Source organism: Triticum aestivum, chromosome 4D, assembly GCF_018294505.1.
Source record: "Triticum aestivum cultivar Chinese Spring chromosome 4D, IWGSC CS RefSeq v2.1, whole genome shotgun sequence".
NCBI lineage: Eukaryota > Viridiplantae > Streptophyta > Magnoliopsida > Poales > Poaceae > Triticum > Triticum aestivum.
This window is the reverse complement of record NC_057805.1, coordinates 509,600,395-509,617,877: the sequence shown is the minus strand read 5'-3', so window position 1 is coordinate 509,617,877 and position 17,483 is coordinate 509,600,395. Positions and strand designations below refer to the sequence as shown.

Sequence of the window (17,483 nt, the reverse complement as noted above, 5' to 3'; positions counted from 1 at the left end):
CTTATGTTGTTTCTTTATTTCAAAACGGGGTAAACACATTTTTTGCGTGTTTGAAATTATAGGAAAAGTGAAAACATCCAAAACAGAAAGTAAGACGAACTAAATAGATCCAAAAGAATTGACCTGGTTGTTTGTTTGTTACATACCTATAATAAAATCTATACCTAATAATAAAGGGGCTATTACTTCTTGCAGTACGTCACAGAAATTACCCCCAAAGTTGCAAAACATTACCGACCAATGCCACCTATAAGTGATAAAAGAAATGTTTCACACAGGGTAATCCCCCCGCCAGGGCCAGCGCATGCAGTAAGGACCTCCTATACTGTGCTCTGCACGCTGCGAGAAGATGCAGCGCGCCCGTTTGGGACGGCCCATGTCCAGGCAGTTTCTTTTTTAAATTTCGCTATTTTGTTTTTTGTTTTTTTAGTTTAAATAATTTTAGAACTCAAAAAACTTCTGAAAATTTTAAAACTAAGAATTTTGAAATAAAACGATTAATAAATCATAAAATGTTTGTGGTTTCAAAAAATGTTCACAATTTTATAAAAAAATTGATTATTCAAAAAATGTTTGAAATTCTGAAAACAAATGTTTGGGAAATCAACAAATGTTCATGATTTCTTTTAAACTTCTTGTATTAAGAAAAATGTTAATGAAATTGAATATAACTTTCTTCAAATCAGAAAATTTTCATTAATGGAAAAATATCCTAAAATTCAAAAACCGTTCATGACTTACAAAATAGTTTATTCATTCACAAAATATTCATTGATTCAAAAAATGATCATACATTTCAAAAAATATTCGTTAAATCAAAAAATTGTTTGTTCAAATAAAAAAAAGCATGAATTTCAAAAATGGTTCCACCAATTTCCAAAACAATGTTCCTCCATTCTAGAAATGTTCACCGATTCAAGAAAATTGTCAAAAAATGTTCACAATTTAAAAAAATGTTTGCAAATAATATAAAATGTTCACTGAATTAAGAAAATGTTCTTGATTTTAAAAAATGCTCAAAAATTTGTAATAGTGTTCATAATTTTTTAAATAAATCACAAATTCAAATATGTTCACGAGTTTTAAAAAAGTGCTCATGATTTCATGAAATTGAGTGATAGTGTATCTCGGTGATGCAACAAAATATGATAATGGCCAGGGAGATTATGATTTTTCCCTGTTCCAGCGCACAGGTTCTTTTGCTATCCAAACCTACTGGGCTATTGCTTCTTGCGGTACGTCATGAAAATTGCCCCCAAAGTTACAAACTATCACCCACCAATGCCCCCTATAAGTGATAAAAAATATTTCACACAGGGAAATCCCCCGCCTGGCTCTTATCAGGCAGTAGGGAGTTCCAATATTGCGCTCTGCGCTAGCAGAAATCGCAGCGTGCTCGTTTGGGTCAGCCCATGCCCGGGCGGCCTGTTTTTAAAATTCATTTTTATTTTTGCTTTTTCTTTTCCGTTTTCGTTTTTTTCCACTTTCAATAATTTGGGACTTCAAAAGAGTTCCGAAAATTAGAAAAATGTGTATGGATTCAAAAAATGTTTTTTATTTATAAAAAATACTGGGATTATTCAAAAAATGTTCAAAATATTAAAAATAAATTTCCGGGAAAAAATAGATGTTTTTTAAAAGGTTTGTGTATTAAAAACGTTAATGAAATTGAACAAATTTCGCCAATTCAAAAAATGTTCATGAATGCAAAAATATCCTAAAAATTTAAAAAACTTTTTGTGACATAGAAAATAGTTTATTCATTTATAAACTTTTTGTGACATAAAAATATTCTTAATTTTAGTAAATTTTCAAAATTTTGTAAAAATTTTCATCAAATGAAAATATATTCATGATTTCAAATATGTTTGCGAGTTTAAAAAAATGTTCATGATTTCATGAAATTGAGAGCGAAATTGAGAGTGATGGTGTATCTCAGTGATGCAACAAAATGTGATCATGGCCATTGGAGATTTTATGATTTTTCTTTTCTCCCGTTGCAACGCACATACCCCTTTTGTGCTCGGAGAGAAAATTTCATTACCCAGGATAAATGTGAGTACAGCCGTTCTAAGCCAGCTCATGCATGCATCAAATCCCTCGAGTAGAATGAACTCTTCTTTCAGCTGGGTCAGATAACAAAGCTGCATCTGTATTAACAGACCAATTATTTCACTTTACTACCATAGTATATAATTCGGTATAAGTAGAGTCTTACAAATATTTCTAAAAAGGAACATACATAATTGACGCTATTTGACATCGCTGCTGATTTACCACATATGAGCATAATAAAGCCTGGCATCTATCTTACTACCTAAGCCATCAACAAAACAGAGAAAGGAAAATCTCCATGGCTCGAGGAAGAACAGAGCTCCAAACCAAAGCCAAAAACCGAAAACAATGCCAAGAATTACAGAGTACCATAGCCCCAGGTCTCCGATTTCTTTGCGGACTTCAGCTCCCTGGTCCAATGTAGGCTCACACACGTTCAACAACGGGAAGCCACAGAGCCCTGGATTACTGCCATAAATCGATGGATCGACGAGCGTCTGTAACTGATCTCCAGTGGGTATGCGGCCCCATAAGTGGTTGTTAGAGAGGTTTAGCACACCGAGGGACCGCAGATTTGAAATGCTAGGAGGAATAGTGCCTGAGAGTTCATTGCATGAGAGGTCAAGGAAATCCAGGAGCTCCAACCTTCCGATTTTTTCTGGAATACTGCCTGATAGATCATTTCTGGACAAGTTCAGAAACCGGAGACCTTTGAGGTATGTTAGCTCTTCAGGGATGCTCTCTGTAAGTTGGTTGCTTGATAGATCAATACCTGTTATTAACCCGATGCTTTTCTGAAAAGTTTGCTCATGGCCCTTCCATGATATGTTGACTCTGGCTGGAAACTCATCCACTCGCAGTTGGCCTTGGCCATTGGGCATAATCTGCAAAGGAGCGGAAACTGTCCTCGGTCGGACCAATGGGGGAACATTATGCCTCATGGAGGTCAAGTTGCCAAAGGCAACCGGAATTGATCCTATCAAGCTATTGTTGGCCAAATCAAGCAGCTGAAGTTGTGAAAGCCTTGATAACTCCGTGGGGATTTCTCCTGTGAAATTGTTTGATGTGAGTCTAAGGATTTTCAGTGATGGAAGCTGACTCCCGATCCATGTGGGGATACCACCAAAGAACCGGTTGTTCCCGATGTCCAGGGTGGCCAGGGAGTTGCAGCCTCGTAGGAACGGTGGGAAGACGCCCACGAAGCCATTGCCGGCGAGATGAAACGACTCGAGAGAGCAATTGTGGTTTGGCATGGCCGTGAGGATCTCACCTGAGAAGGAGTTGCTGGACAGGTCCAGTACTTGCAGATAAGAAAGTTTGGATAACTCGGGTGGAACAACACCACTGAAATTGTTGGATGGGAGGCTCAGAACTGTTAGAAGAGGAACACTCCTTCCAACCCAAGAGGGGATATCACCGAAGAACTTGTTGTTCCCAAGATCTAGGATGACGAGATTTCTGCAGGTTTCAATTATAGATGGAAAAACTCCAAGAAAGCTATTGTTAGCAAGACGAAGTGACTGGAGTTCAAGGGCCAAGCTTGTTGACATAGGAAGTTCACCCGAAAAGCCGTTGTTGGACAAATCCATAACAATCATAAGTTTGAATTCCCACCAACAACTTGGGAGCTCCCCGGTGAACTGGTTATTTGATAGATCCAGAGACTGGAGAGAGGTCAATCGGCAGAAGGTTGCATGGATATTGCCAGATATTCGATTACCGTTCATGCCTAAGCGTGTAAGATTGGGGCACCGTGACCAGACAGACGGGAATTTCCCTGCCAACTGGTTATTTGATAGATTCAGATACTGGAGAGAGGTCAATCCGCTGAAGGTTGCATGAACATTGCCAGATATTTGATTATCATTCATAAATAAGTATGTAACACTGGTGCACTGTGACCAGTCAGACGACAACTTCCCAGTCAGCTGATTCCCTGATACATCCAAGTAGTCCAAGCTGGGATGGACGCCGAACACCTCAGAGATGTCGCCGGTGAATTGGTTGCCTTCCAGCCGCACCTGGAACAGCCCTGTGCAATTCTTGAGGCATGATGGCAGACTGCCACTGAAGTTGTTGTGGTTTGCCGTGAAGTTCTGCAGCGCTAAGCCATCACACAGTCTCTGCGGCAGCTCACCAGAGAAACTGTTGTTCGCGAAACTCACATCGGTTATGGTAGGACTAGGGTTCCTACCGGGCCTCCGGCGTAGATTGTATGGACAAGGGGGAGGAGGACGAGGGCTGGAGCGGGCGCGCCGGCGATGAGGCGCCGTCGCGGCTAGGGTTAGGTGCGGCGGCTAGGGTTCCGGCTCCTTAAGGAGCCGGGCAACAGAAGATTATAATATCTTTATTGCTTGCCTCAAACGGTGTCTTACAACTAGTATTTATAACTTTAGCATTAGATAACTTGCCTAATATAACTTGCCTAAGATAACTTCTGGGTCAAGCCCCTAATACTAATGCCCGGTGGGCCTCTTTCTAGTATAGACCAAACCGGTCATAACATCTCTCCCCGCCTGCGCAAACAGCTCGTCCTCGAGCCGAAAGTCTGGATAGTGTTGGCGGAATTCGTCACGCTGCTCCCAAGTAGCCTCCTCCTCCGGAAGGCCCGCCCACTGAACGAGGACGAACCAGACGCCACGACGGAGCTGCGCCTGCAACACCTTTGCCGGCTCGGGAAGAATGCGACCATCAGCGAGTGGAGGAAGCGCCGGAGGAGCCGCCGGTGGCTCGCCACGGAAAGGCTTGAGCAGCCCAACATGGAAGACGTCGTGGATGCGAGCGTGGGCTGGAAGCTGAAGACGATATGCCACCTTCCCAATGCGCTCCAAGATAGGGAAGGGCCCGGCGTAGCGAGGGTCGAGCTTGCGCTTCGCGCGCGGGTCGAGTGACTGCGTAGAGCGGTGGAGGAGACGCAGCCACACCCAATCACCCACCGCGAACTCCGCCTCGCGATGATGATCGTCGTAGTAGTGCTTGGCCAGCTGTTGTGCCTGAAGGAAACGCTGACGAACCTCAGCAAGCATCTCGTCACGAGTGCGGATAAGGTCACCCGCAACCTCCGTCCGAGCCGTCTCTGGGTCCACCAAAAGTATAGGCGGGGGTGGTCGACCATAGACCAGCTCAAACGGCGTCGCGCGCAGGGCGGAGTGATAAGAGGTATTGTAGCAGTACTCCGCCCAAGAAAGCCAATCCACCCAAGCGCGAGGCCGATCACCTGTCACACAACGCAAATACATGGCAATGACCTTGTTAACCACCTCGGACTGACCATCTGTCTGAGGATGGAACGCCGTACTCAGGCAGAGTTGGACACCCGCCATCCTGAAGAGATCGCGCCAGACATGGCCCGTGAACACTGGGTCCCGATCACTGACGATCGAAGCAGGGAACCCGGGGAGACGGACGATGCCGTCGAAGAAGGCCCGGGCCACTGACGCCGCCGTGTACGGATGGCCGAGCGCGATGAAGTGGGCGTACTTGGAGAAGCGGTCGACCACCGTGAGAATGACCGACTTGCCGCCCACCTTGGGAAGGCCCTCGATGAAGTCCATGGAGATATCCGCCCAAACCTGAGACAGCACCTCCAAAGGCTGAAGTAGGCCAATCGGCCTCAGGGTCTCCGTCTTGTTGCGCTGGCATGTCTGACAAGACCGAACCCAGTCGCGGACCAGGGCGCGATCGCCAGGGATGTAGAAGTCGGTGCGAAGACGATGGAGGGTTTTCTGCACACCCTCATGACCCGCCGAGTGGGCGAGCTGTAACACCTGGTGACGGAGATCATCATGCGCCCGAACAAAGATCCGGCGCCCATGGAGAAGCAGTCCGTCAGAGAAGCGCCAAGGCTCCTCCAGGTCATCAAAGAAAACAAGCACAAACCGCCGTAAGTAGGGTCGAAGGACGTCGTTCATCAGGGCCTGGAAAGTCGTCGGGGCGTTGGCGAGGCCGAAGGGCATCACCAAGAACTCGAAGTGGCCATGGTGGGTGCGAAACGCCGTCTTGGCGATGTCGTCTGGATGCATGCGCACCTGATGATAGCCCGACCGGAGATCGAGCTTGGTGAAGAAGCGCGCCCCATGGAGCTCATCCAAGAGCTCGTCGACCACCGGTATAGGGAACTTGTCCTTGAGCATGAGCGCGTTGAGGGCGCGATAGTCGATGCAGAAACGCCACGTGCCGTCCGACTTACGGACGAGAAGCACCGGAGCGGAGAAGGGCGACGTGGAGATCCGGATGATGCCTGCCGCGAGCATAAGGGCACACTATCCCTCCAACTCATCCTTCTGCAGCTGAGGGTAGCGGTAGGGCCGAACCGCCACGGGGGTGGAGCCCGGTACGAGGTGAATATGATGGTCGTACACCCGGGCGGGTGGAAGACCCCGTGGCTCGTCGAAGAGGTCGCTGTGCTGCTGCAGAAGGGGATCCAGCAGGGGGTGCTCGGCCTCCTAGGACGCGGCGGCCAGCTGGAGGTGTGGCACGGCTGGCGCGGCGCCCCCAAGGCCGTCCCACCGGATGCGGCGGCCCAGCCACCAGAACGTCATCGAGAGTGCGTCGAAGTCCCACAGGATGGGCCCGAGGGTCCGGAGAAAATCCACCCTGAGGATGAAGTCGAAGCAGCCGAGGTCGATGCCTGCACATGTAATGGAGAAGTGCTCGCCACCGATGGAGATGGGAACGTCGCGGGCGAGCCCATGGCACCGGAGGCGATCGCCGTTTGCCACCGTGATCCGCAGGCGCTCCCCGCCCGTGGTCGGCAGTGCTAGCCGACGCATGGTCGCCGCGGGCAGGAAGTTATGGGTGGAGCCAGTATCCAGCAGGGCCACCAGCCGCTCGCCATGGACCGTCACCGGTAACAACATGGTCCGCTCGCCCCGGATGCCGGCGAGAGCGTGGAGGGAGACGACGCATGCCGTCGCCGTGGAATCCGCGGGCGTGTCCGCGGCCGCCGCGGGTGGTGGCTCGTCGGTCGAGTCGTCCGCCTCGGTGTAGTCGGTCGTCTCCAAGTAAAATAGGCGGGGGCAGACATGGGTCGGCGTGTAGGGCTCATCACAGTTGAAGCAGAGGCCCTGACGGCGACGCTCCTGCTGCTCGGCCGGTGACAACCGACGGAAGGTCTGGGTGGTGGCCGGAGGTGCGGTCGTCGTGGCTGGAGGAAGCCGGCCCGGTGATGGTGGAGTCGGCGCTGGTCGACTGGGATGGCGGCCGCCCCGGCCGGCCGGTTGCTGCAGCGCCTGAGCCCGCTGTTCGAAGGCCCGGGCGTAGTACATGGCCGTCTGGAGGTCGGGGGGATCCCGGAGCTCGACGTCCACGCGAATATGGTCCGGTAATCCGCCCACAAATAACTCGGCGCGCTGAGTCGCGGAGACGCCCGGCGCATGGCATGCCAGGGCCTGGAAGCGGTCGGCGTAGTCCTGCACCGTGGATGTGAAAGGCAAGCGGCCGAGGGCCGCCAGTCGGCTCCCGCGGATAGGAGGCCCGAACCGGAGGAGACAAAGCTCCCGGAAGCACTCCCATGGTGGCATGCCGCCCTCGTCCTGCTCGAGGGCGTAGTACCAAGTCTACGCCGCGCCTCGGAGATGATAGGACGCGAGCCAGGTACGATCCGAAGCGAGCGTCCGCTGCCCTCGAAAGAACTGCTCGCACTGGTTGAGCCAGTTAAGGGGGTCCTCCGTGCCGTCGTAAGTGGCGAAGTCCAGTTTGGCGAAGCGAGGGGGTGTCGGGCCACCGTGCCCGGGAGCTGCAGTCAACGGTAGTGCGTGTGCCGGGTCGGGGATCTCTGGGGCGTAGTTTGCCGAGTTGGAGGGACGGTCAAATCGGAGGGAGGGCATCGGGTGTTCCGGCGCCGTAGTATACACCGGGTCCGGAGACGAGCCGGCCGCCCACGCGGGAATCGGCGATGGCGAGGGCGGAAATTGCACCTGGTGAAGGGGCCGGCCAGTAGGTCGGGACGCGGGTGGTGGTGCTGTCAATGGCGGGGGCGCCTGGTGGTGCTGCTGCACCGTCGCCTGCGTCGTGGGGGCCGGCGGTGGCGCTGGGAGGAACTGCTGGGGCGGGCCCCCCAGCGATGCGGTGGCAGTTGGCCACGCTGGCCAAGGCGTTCCCGCGGCCGGGTAGTGCGGCAGCAGGAGCGGCGGCGGAGGCGCCCCTCCGTAGGGCGCTTGGAAGGCCGGGGCGGGCCACTGTAGCGGCGGCGGCCCATAGGCGGTGGTGGCGGCGCTCGGCGGCGGGGGCTGGTTCCCGGCGAGGTAGAGGGTGATGCCCCGGACGGCTTGGACGAGCTCTCGCAGGGTGCCCGACACCTCCTCGGGCGTAAGGAGCGCGGGCGGATCTGCCGTGGTGGTGGTTGTCGCTGGCGCGGTGGTGGTGATGGTCCCGGACGTGATCGCCGTCATCGGCGAGGAGGTGGCCGGCAGCAGCGGTGGTGGGGCGGAGGTGGATGGCAGCGGCGGCGGTGATGGAGGAAGCGACATGATCGGCCTGGTGTCTCTGGATACCAAATTGGTAGGACTAGGGTTCCTACCGGGCTTCCGGCGTAGATTGTATGGACAAGGGGGAGGAGGACGAGGGCTGGAGCGGGCGCGCCGGCGATGAGGCGCCGTCGCGGCTAGGGTTAGGTGCGGCGGCTAGGGTTCCTAATATATGCGGCGGCTAGGGCAACAGAAGATTATAATATTTTTATTGCTTGCCTCAAACGGTGTCTTACAATTAGTATTTATAACTTTAGCCTAAGATAACTTGCCTAATATAACTTGCCTAAGATAACTTGTGGGTCAAGCCCCTAATACTAATGCCCGATGGGCCTCTTTCTAGTATAGACCAAACCGGTCATAACAGGTTAAGCTTAGCCCCTTCCCAAGGTCCGGCGGTATGGTGCCATTGAAGTAGTTGTCAAACAGGGCGAGGTATTGGAGATTCCTGAGCGATGTGATGGTACCGGGCAGCTCACCTTCCAAACTGTTGGTGTTGAGGTCCAAGACTTGCAACGCCGTCATGTTGCCGATCTCCAGAGGGATCGTGCCGGTGAGCCGGTTGAAGAAGAGCGCCAACCTCATGAGCTGCTTGAGGTTGCCGAACTAGCTGGGGATCGGTCCCGTGAGAGAGTTCACCGACAAATCCAACTGTTCCAGGCTCACCAGCTCTCCCAGCTCTGCAGGGATAGAGCCGACAAGATTGTTGCTGAAGAGATACAGGATTTGCAGCTTGGCTGCCTTGCCGAGCTCCGGTGGGATCCTCCCTGAAAACGAGTTGTTCTGCACTTGGAATGATATGAGCTCTGGCCAGCTCGTAAATAAAGCCGGTGGAATATGACCGGTGAGTTTGTTCGATGATATGCCAAATTCACGCATCTGGCGCATCCCGGACAACTCCGGCGGCAGGACACCGGTGAGCTGGTTCATGTCTAGTTCCATGGAATTGACATTGCCAAGATTGCCCAACTCGGGTGGAATAGTGGAAACCAACCCGGCGTTCATGATGTCAAGGCGCTGTAGCATTTCGAGCCGGCCGAGAACTGGCGGGATCGATCCGCCGAGCGGGTTGCTGCCGAGTTCAAGACCCCTCAGCTGGGACATGGAACCAAGGAACTCGGGGATTCCACCCGTCAGATTGTTGTTGCTAACCCGCAGGTCCTGGAGTTTCTCCAGCATCGACAGCGACGTTGGTATCCGCCCGGAGAAGGCATTGGTGGACAGGTTGAAGCACACGAGGTTGGGGAGGTTCTCCGGCAGCGATTCCGGTATGGGGCCGGAGAGAGTGTTCTGCGACAGGTCGAGGTAGGTGATGTTGCCGCTTTTGAGGATGAACTCCGGGAAACTGCCGTTGAGGTAGTTGAGGTACAGAGACAAGAAGGTGACGGTGGGCATCGGCGTGAACCTGCGGTAGTCCTGCTGGTTGGTGAGGTAGTTGCTGCCCAGGTCGAGGTGCGCGATCCCGGGGAGCCTGCTGAGCTGATGCGGGATGTCGCCGGCGAGGTTGTTGTTGTAGAGGCGGAGGTCGACGAGGCCAGAGAGGTCGCCGAGCTGCGGCGGGATGGAGCCATTCAACCAGTTGCTGCCGAGGTCGAGCGCGGCGAGGGAGCGCAGCCGCGAGAGGCTCGCGGGGATGACGCCGCTGATGTTGTTATCGTTGAGGTCGAGCACGGCGAGGGCTGGTAGCGCGGCGGCATCGAGCGCGTCAAGCGTGCCGTTGAGGCCGAGCCCCCGGAGCTTGAGCGAGGTGACGCGGCCGGCGGCGTCGCAGGCCACGCCGCGCCAGGAGGAGCAGACCGAGACCGGCGTTGCGTTGGTCCAGCTGGACAGCGCGGGCGAGGCGGCGAGGCTGGCCTTCCATGCCAGAAGAGCGTCGGCCTGCAAGGGCGCCGCCGTCACCGTGGTGGCCGCCGCCAGCACGAGGAGGAGGAGCGCAAAGGCGGGCCTCGTCATGCCTGTGAGTGGGAAACCGCGGACTGCATGCTCTGCCCTGCTCGTCATCACGCGCTGGAGCATAATATTCGCCCTCTGGTTTGACCCATCCATCCTTCCTTCGAGCTCCTACGGAAGACCTTGGCCGCACGCGCCTTAGGCGATTTCTATTTTCTTTAGTTTAGAATTAGTCTTTAATTTAGGCCGCAGGTTTCTACAAATTAGGTTAGGCCAAGATATTTGAACTTGTGAAGTCATAGTCCTAGTGTGTATCCTGGACAAGCATACAAACGTAGTGTGTATCCTGGTAGTGCCGTGGTCCTCTTTCTCGGCCTCTTGGTAGCAAGTGCTGTGCTGTGCACCAAACAGATCCATCCCTTTGTATTGCAAATCCAATCTCTTCCTTCCTTCCTTCCTTCACCCTGTCACCACCTCGCCCTCGCCCCTGTCACCACCGCGAAGCCCACCAGCAGCTTCTTCCAAGCAAAAAACTCTCCGGTTGATCTTCCTTCACCCTGCCATCTGCCCCCAGATCGCCGTCAGCTCGTTCCAGTCAAACTTGATATGCACTTTGGTCTCCAAGATTAACATGGACCTTTGAATGTGACCTCCCCCAACTTGCTCTTCCCCCCAACGGGGGTGCTTGGGTGTAAATATCTAGCCACCACCCGCATGTTGATTGATGATGTAAGTCTTGCGTTGAGGTGTTCTGGCGGTGGTTGCCTTTGATGCGGCCCTGGAAGACCTTTTTCATGTGGGATTTTATCAAGTTCAAAGACTGGAGAGCTTCTAGTGTGTCGCCTGGCAGACGTAGTATATCTCCAACTCTGCTTGGATCAGAAGCAGCTTCAGGAAAACAAAAATTTCATATCAGCATCCACTCATATTCGGATTTTGGAAAAAGGACAAAAACAAATGGTACACAAGTAGAGCAGAAATGAAAAATGATTCACCAGTACGCACAAGGTAATGTTAGCGAAATTACAAACTGTCCCCCCAGTCCCTCAATGTTGAAACAAAATATAGTTTAACAAAGTTTCGTTCTTAATGAAGCGTAAGTTATGCCAGACAAATCACTAAACTACCCTCCAGTAATGTATGGCGACTCCGACTAGAATCTTCAATCCTAGTTCTAAATCATGAAAATCCTGCAACTCAATTGACTTGTTCAGCAGTACAACTCAAGTACTAATTCAGCTGAACTAATAGTAGACACATCTACTGGAAGTGGAACCAAGCATGTGAAATATAGTAACCGTGGTAAAATGACTATGGCTAAACAGCCTGAATACTAATCACACACACAAAAAAAGTGTGCCTGAAGCAGATGATAAGCCCCGTCCTCACCGCTATTGAAAAGACTTAGATCAGAGTTCCAATGCTCGTGCTAGCTAGAAAGACCCATCTGCATCTGTTTCCGTCAGACCATGCTCCCAGTCCTGTAACAGGCCACACAGGTTATACAAACATTTAGGACAGCAACTTCACCGTATAATCAAATCCAAATTTCCTACCGCAGGCGCAGATCAAATAATGTAACCCACCTTTAGCTGTTCAGGGATTGATGGCACATGCTTGAGCACGTCATCTGATTCTGACGAACTTGATGGTGAAGTGACCACTCTAGAATGATATGCAATATCCACTTTATATGGAAGATCTACGGGTTCTGTGGAGGAAGACAAGACTTCCAATACCTGCGCAATCCAAGCAAACATGTAAGTGGCTGTGGTATAACAAAACTTGTCTAGTATTTCAATAATTTATTCATCCAGTATTGTAGCTTGTCTCTTTTGCAGAAACCTCTGATCCTTGACAAAACAATCATCACAGAAGATGAAGTGTTCGGCACAGAAATGCATGGCCTGATACTTCTTGGACAGTACACAGTGAACAGAAAAGCTGATTGCTACGAGCACGCAAATACTCTGATGAGCGTCATGTCCACAGCTAAAATGTCTGGGATTTCTCGCCATGCGATTGTTAACAGGTAAACCATGCTATTGTCAGAGGTAACTCTCTGGATAACTTAACTAAAACAACAGGGAGAGTAACAGACCTTCTATCTACTCATGAAATGCCTGAGCGAGCTGCTGCTCGATGTCGCAAGGGAGCATCTCGAGTGCAAGGGGCAGGTCCCTCTCGATCTCCATGCAACGGTCAGCGAGCTTTCTGGCAACCTCGAGCTTCAAGATACGGGCATGGGCCGGGGGCGTGCATTAGCCCGGCCTTGTGACTTGTGAGCATCCCGCCAACTTCTCTGGCACCCGAATTTTGATCTGCAAATGCAATTGCATATATATGCATGAACTCAACTGGAAATACTCAAAGTATATGCAGAAAATAATAATCACAAATACATGATTTCTGTTGGGTCAAAAGACCGAACACCTTGCGCACCTCCCGGCCGCGTCGAGTTGCTGCTGCAGGATGCTATGAGCCGAACCCGCCACCTCTAGGATCGCCTCGGTGTGCTGGGCCAGGGCTGCGCCGCCACGGATCACACCGCAGAGAGCCTCCCTGTAGACCGTTGGTGGTTGCTGATGTCGCATCGGTGTGCCGCCGCCGATTCTTGCCGGCCCGCCGCTAGAGGAGGCATCCGAAAAGTGCCGGCGGAATGGGGGAGCATGTCGGCGCGATCGTTGGCCGGAGGAGCCGCTGGCGCGGCGGCGGAGAGGGAGGATTGTGCGGCGCGGGCGGCTGAAAAAGAACGGGCCGGCGAGCCATACGCGGGCCCACCTGCCAGCAACACACGCGGTTTTTTTCTTTTTGGGGTGCGGTTGAGGGCCTGAGATCGCTCGGTATCTCTCCGCCGAAGAGGCCACCAGGCCACACACACGTACAGAAAGGGCCGACAACGCAGGCCACAGGGCCCAGATCGATCAGGAGGGCTGTTCAAGGGAGGTTTTACATGATTTGGGAGATCGGTGCACTTTTTTTTAACGGATTAATCCCCTTTCCATTATAGAAATAACGGAAATACAGCCAAATCCAAGTCAAACCCAAAAGGGAAAGGAAAAAAGCGAGTTCAAGCACTTCAGGGAAACCCATTGTAGACGCTCGCAATCAAAACGTCCACTACAAGGCCAAAACCCTGAAGCACTATCAGCACAACACGCAACAACAAATGACATAGTTCACAGACCCACATAGCCCACGCAGAGGCAACATAGCAGAGGACAAACTGTAGCAAAATCAGAACGCCAGGGACAAGCTGTTGCAACATATAGGCAGAGAGGTGGAACTCAGCGCCTTGAAGTACGTCGTTCACTCCAGAACGTCGCCAACATGTGCAGTCGCGCAGAGCCTCATCATCTTCTTAGCATTTTTCTTTAGAAGTATCGCGCCATGTTCCAGCTCCACCCGCTCTTCGCCATTTAGGAGTCCTGCCCAATAGGTTAAATGCACAGAAGGAGTGAATACAGTCTCAAAAAGAGATGCCATTTTCTTAAATTCAAAAGTAGCCTGATTCCTGCAATTCCAGATGGCCCAGCATATAGCTGCCAGACCCATAGTGAAGTATCGCTCCCCATGAGGTAGGTAGGCATAACACCAAGAGTAGAATTGACAAAGATTATTAGGACATAGATCGGTACCAAGCACCAATCCAACTATGTGTCAGGCTATCCTGGCCACTGGAAAGAATAAGTGCAGGTAAGTTTATCTGCAATCGCAAAAAGAGCAGCGAGGCTGCCAGGGTTACCAGCCCAGTTTCTACGCTTCATAACGTCTCTGGTGAGCTCGGCGCACATTAGGAGGCGAAATCGTATTTGACGCTCGTTACGTCAAAGTCCTGGGGTTTTCCACAGGCGAGCAGCCGAAGAGTCTCAATGGGCCGGCCCATTTGCTTACACCGTGTATCTAAGACTAAAAAAGAACCTCATCCAGAACCGGATTTTGTTTCTTTTCCCGGGTTTCCTGTTTCTTTTTGGGTTTCCCTGTTGCTGTTTCTTTTTCTTTCTTCGTTTTATCTTGTATGTTTATTTTCTTTTTCCTTTTTGTTTTTCAAGTTTATTTTATTTTTAGAAACCTGTTCATCAATTTCAAAATATGTTCATGCTTTTAAAAATGATTAAATTTTTATAAAAGGTTGTGTTTACAAATTTTGTTCATAAATTCAAAAAAGTTTGCATTTTCAAAGAAACTCGTATTAAAAAATTGTTCATTTTCACGATTTTTTTATTTTCTGAAAATATTCGGAAAATTCAAAAATGGTCTTGCCTGTAAAAAATGCTAAAAATTCAAAACTATCATTTTTTCCAAAAACATTTCGTAAATTCAAAAAATGTTCGCATTTTTTAAAAAATGTCGCTTATTTAGAAAATGGTTTCTATTTTTTCAGGAAAAGTTCGGAATGTTTCCGCTCCAAAATTTCACAAGTTTTCAAATATGTTCCCGGTTCAAAAAATGTTCCCATTTCAAAATATGCTCATGTTTTGATTTATCTGAAGTTTCAAAAAATGTTCCCGTTTCAAAAATTGTTTAGAAATTTAAAAAAAATGTTCATGTTTTCAAATTTTAGTCGGGAGTTTAAAAATGTACCATTTGCCCAATTTTGTTTTGGAATTTCAAAAAGTGCACACAAAACTTTTGTGCAGGAGATCAGAGATAGTTCTTTGGGAAGACATCGCTTACTTCGGAGCTAACATCGTGGTGCCAAACCCCACTCTTTAATTAATTTCCTATTTAAATACTGTATATGCTTCATTATATTTTTTGCACACACATCTCGAAAATCTTGGGCCCTACCCTGTATATATATGCTCATCCCCCGTCTTAAAAAGGTAAGATTGACAGGAGTTCAAGTTCACTGAGATTTCCTGTGTTGACTAAAGTTGTGATGAGTTGCAGGAAAGAATAAAAGATTAATTATGCACGGACCAAGAGAAACTTATTGAGAAATGACCATACATATCCATGTTAAGCTCTTCTAAAGCATAATGTGTATAGGTAAAAGGCAATCGAAAATGCCAAACGGAGACCGAGCTCCATGGAGGCCTTTATTTGAAAACTTCAAAATTCAAACTTTTCAATTTCAGAAAATTCTGAAAAGAAATACACATATAGCTAGATACATAATATACATGTGTGCAAATTTTTAGGTCGAAATACAATAACATGTGAGCTACACAAAAAAGACAAATCTAAGGCTTTTTAGCATATGTACTGTTTATCTTTAAAGTCCATGATTTTTCCTTTTTTGTGCAGCTCGCAATTCAAGGTATTTCATCCTGAAATTTTTCACACATACACTTTACATCCTTGCATACATGTGTAATGTTTTTCAGAATTTTATTAAATCGAAATTTATGAATTTTGAATTTTTCAAAATAAAGGGCTCCATGGAGCTCGGTCTCCAAAATGCCCTACTCAAAGGCAATGATATATTGATATTGCATCAAATATACTCGTGATTCCCTTAATAGAACTGAGACCTTCGAGGTTGGCGGGAATTATAGTGAAAATCAAATAACAGAGATAGTTAAGACAAATAGCACAACATACTGGAGAAATTAAGCAAGAAACATTGCCAATTCAATAGACGGCAGCGCTCAAACAAGACCAGCAAAGTTCATTTCTGTGAGCAACAAATGCCTCAATGCAGGGTTCCACAGGTGAGACACCGAAATAGTCGATCACGCATAAATTCTGTGAACATGCAGATATATAAAACATGCCGGATGCGATATTTGCCACATGCTTGATAATTCTGTGAACATGAGACAGTTCCTAGTCGCGCACAAAAAATTCAGATCATCATGCCTACACTCAGTAAGTCCCTGCTGAGCTTTCGTAATCATTCGAAATGTTTCAAACACATAAGGGTAGTGACTTTCTCTAGGAGGGACTTGACAGTTCACAAGTATCCATCAGCGTGAGCGTTAGCCTCTCCTGTTATGGATCTGATATAGCCTAAACTTCTCAGCTTCTCTACAAGTTTCCTCTCTGCAGCAGCCTGAAAACAGTGCTCCCATCAGATACAGAACTTGGAAATTCTAACACGAAGATGTTCTGGTTAGTACCTCAAGCATGGGGCTGTCTTTCGGAATGTTACATGCTAAAATTATATTTAGACCTGTCTTCAGCACTGAAACATGAGGTGACGTGAGCTTGGTGTTTTTCATACCAATATATGATGACGGTGGGTCAATTGCAGCAGAAACTGAAGTACCTAAGCGGCGTGCCATGCTTGATCCAGTGTTATCAGATGTTCCGCCAAGCACAGATGTGACGCTCACTCCATTACCCTGCAACAGCCATGATGGTGCAATGATCAGTGTCAATGGAAATATATATGCACCAGTTCTTAAAGTTATATTGATTGATTGCTTGTTACCGGCCGAGTGGCTGCAGCAGCATATAAATGGCCAAACTTTGCCGAGCTGTTGCATCCTATCCATGCATAGATCTGCATGGGAAAAAAAAGAGGGGCTCAAAACAGATAGCACACGGATGTTTTTTTTTTTTTGACGAAACGCTGTCAGAGCAGCTTCTCTTTTTCATTTATAAGAGGAAAGGTGTTACAAGTATTTGGTCGGAGCAGGCCGCTATACATCAACTATGCCAACAGCCGGCAACCCAGCAACATACATCAGCACAGGATTCAGCTGTTTTTGGACAGACCTCGAGAGCACACGGATGTTTGACAAAGAGAAGAATGGAGATCATACCACAGTGTGGATAAATATGTACTCCCTCCGTTCCGAAATATAGGTCGCTGGAGGATTGGTTCCGACCAGGTGAAAACGGTGGAATTTACATCGCTGCCCCTAGTATGAATCGGTATCCCCATCGTCTTCTTCCTCCATCCGAGGATTTGAAATTCTCCGCCAGGCCATCGTCCGCCCGCCCGCCCCTGCTTCTCCTCCACGCGCCCAGGTCCCAGGCGCTCCCAGGCCCAGGTCCCCTACTTCTCCTCAGCGCTCCCAGGCCCAGGTCCTCGTCTCCAGCAGCAGCGATCCAGGGGCGTCCAGCAGCAGCGATCCAGGGGCGTCCAGCAGCAGCGATCCAGGGGCGCCAAGGAGGGTC

The 17,483-nt window shown here is 49.5% G+C and overlaps 1 protein-coding gene and 1 pseudogene across 1 annotated transcript; both read right to left on the bottom strand.

The window, feature by feature from the left end:
* Positions 1–2,258: 2,258 nt before the first annotated feature.
* LOC123099160 (probable leucine-rich repeat receptor-like protein kinase At1g35710) lies at positions 2,259–13,249 on the bottom strand (annotated as a pseudogene).
* A 2,743-nt stretch (positions 13,250–15,992) lies between these two features.
* LOC123099159 (proteasome assembly chaperone 4) lies at positions 15,993–16,863 on the bottom strand (the record flags this gene model as incomplete). The annotated part of the gene is given in 4 exon segments (XM_044521323.1): positions 15,993–16,410; positions 16,478–16,542; positions 16,627–16,702; positions 16,792–16,863. Coding segments are annotated over 4 exon segments (312 nt in total), but the record flags the coding sequence as incomplete, so codon positions are not given.
* Positions 16,864–17,483: the final 620 nt, after the last annotated feature.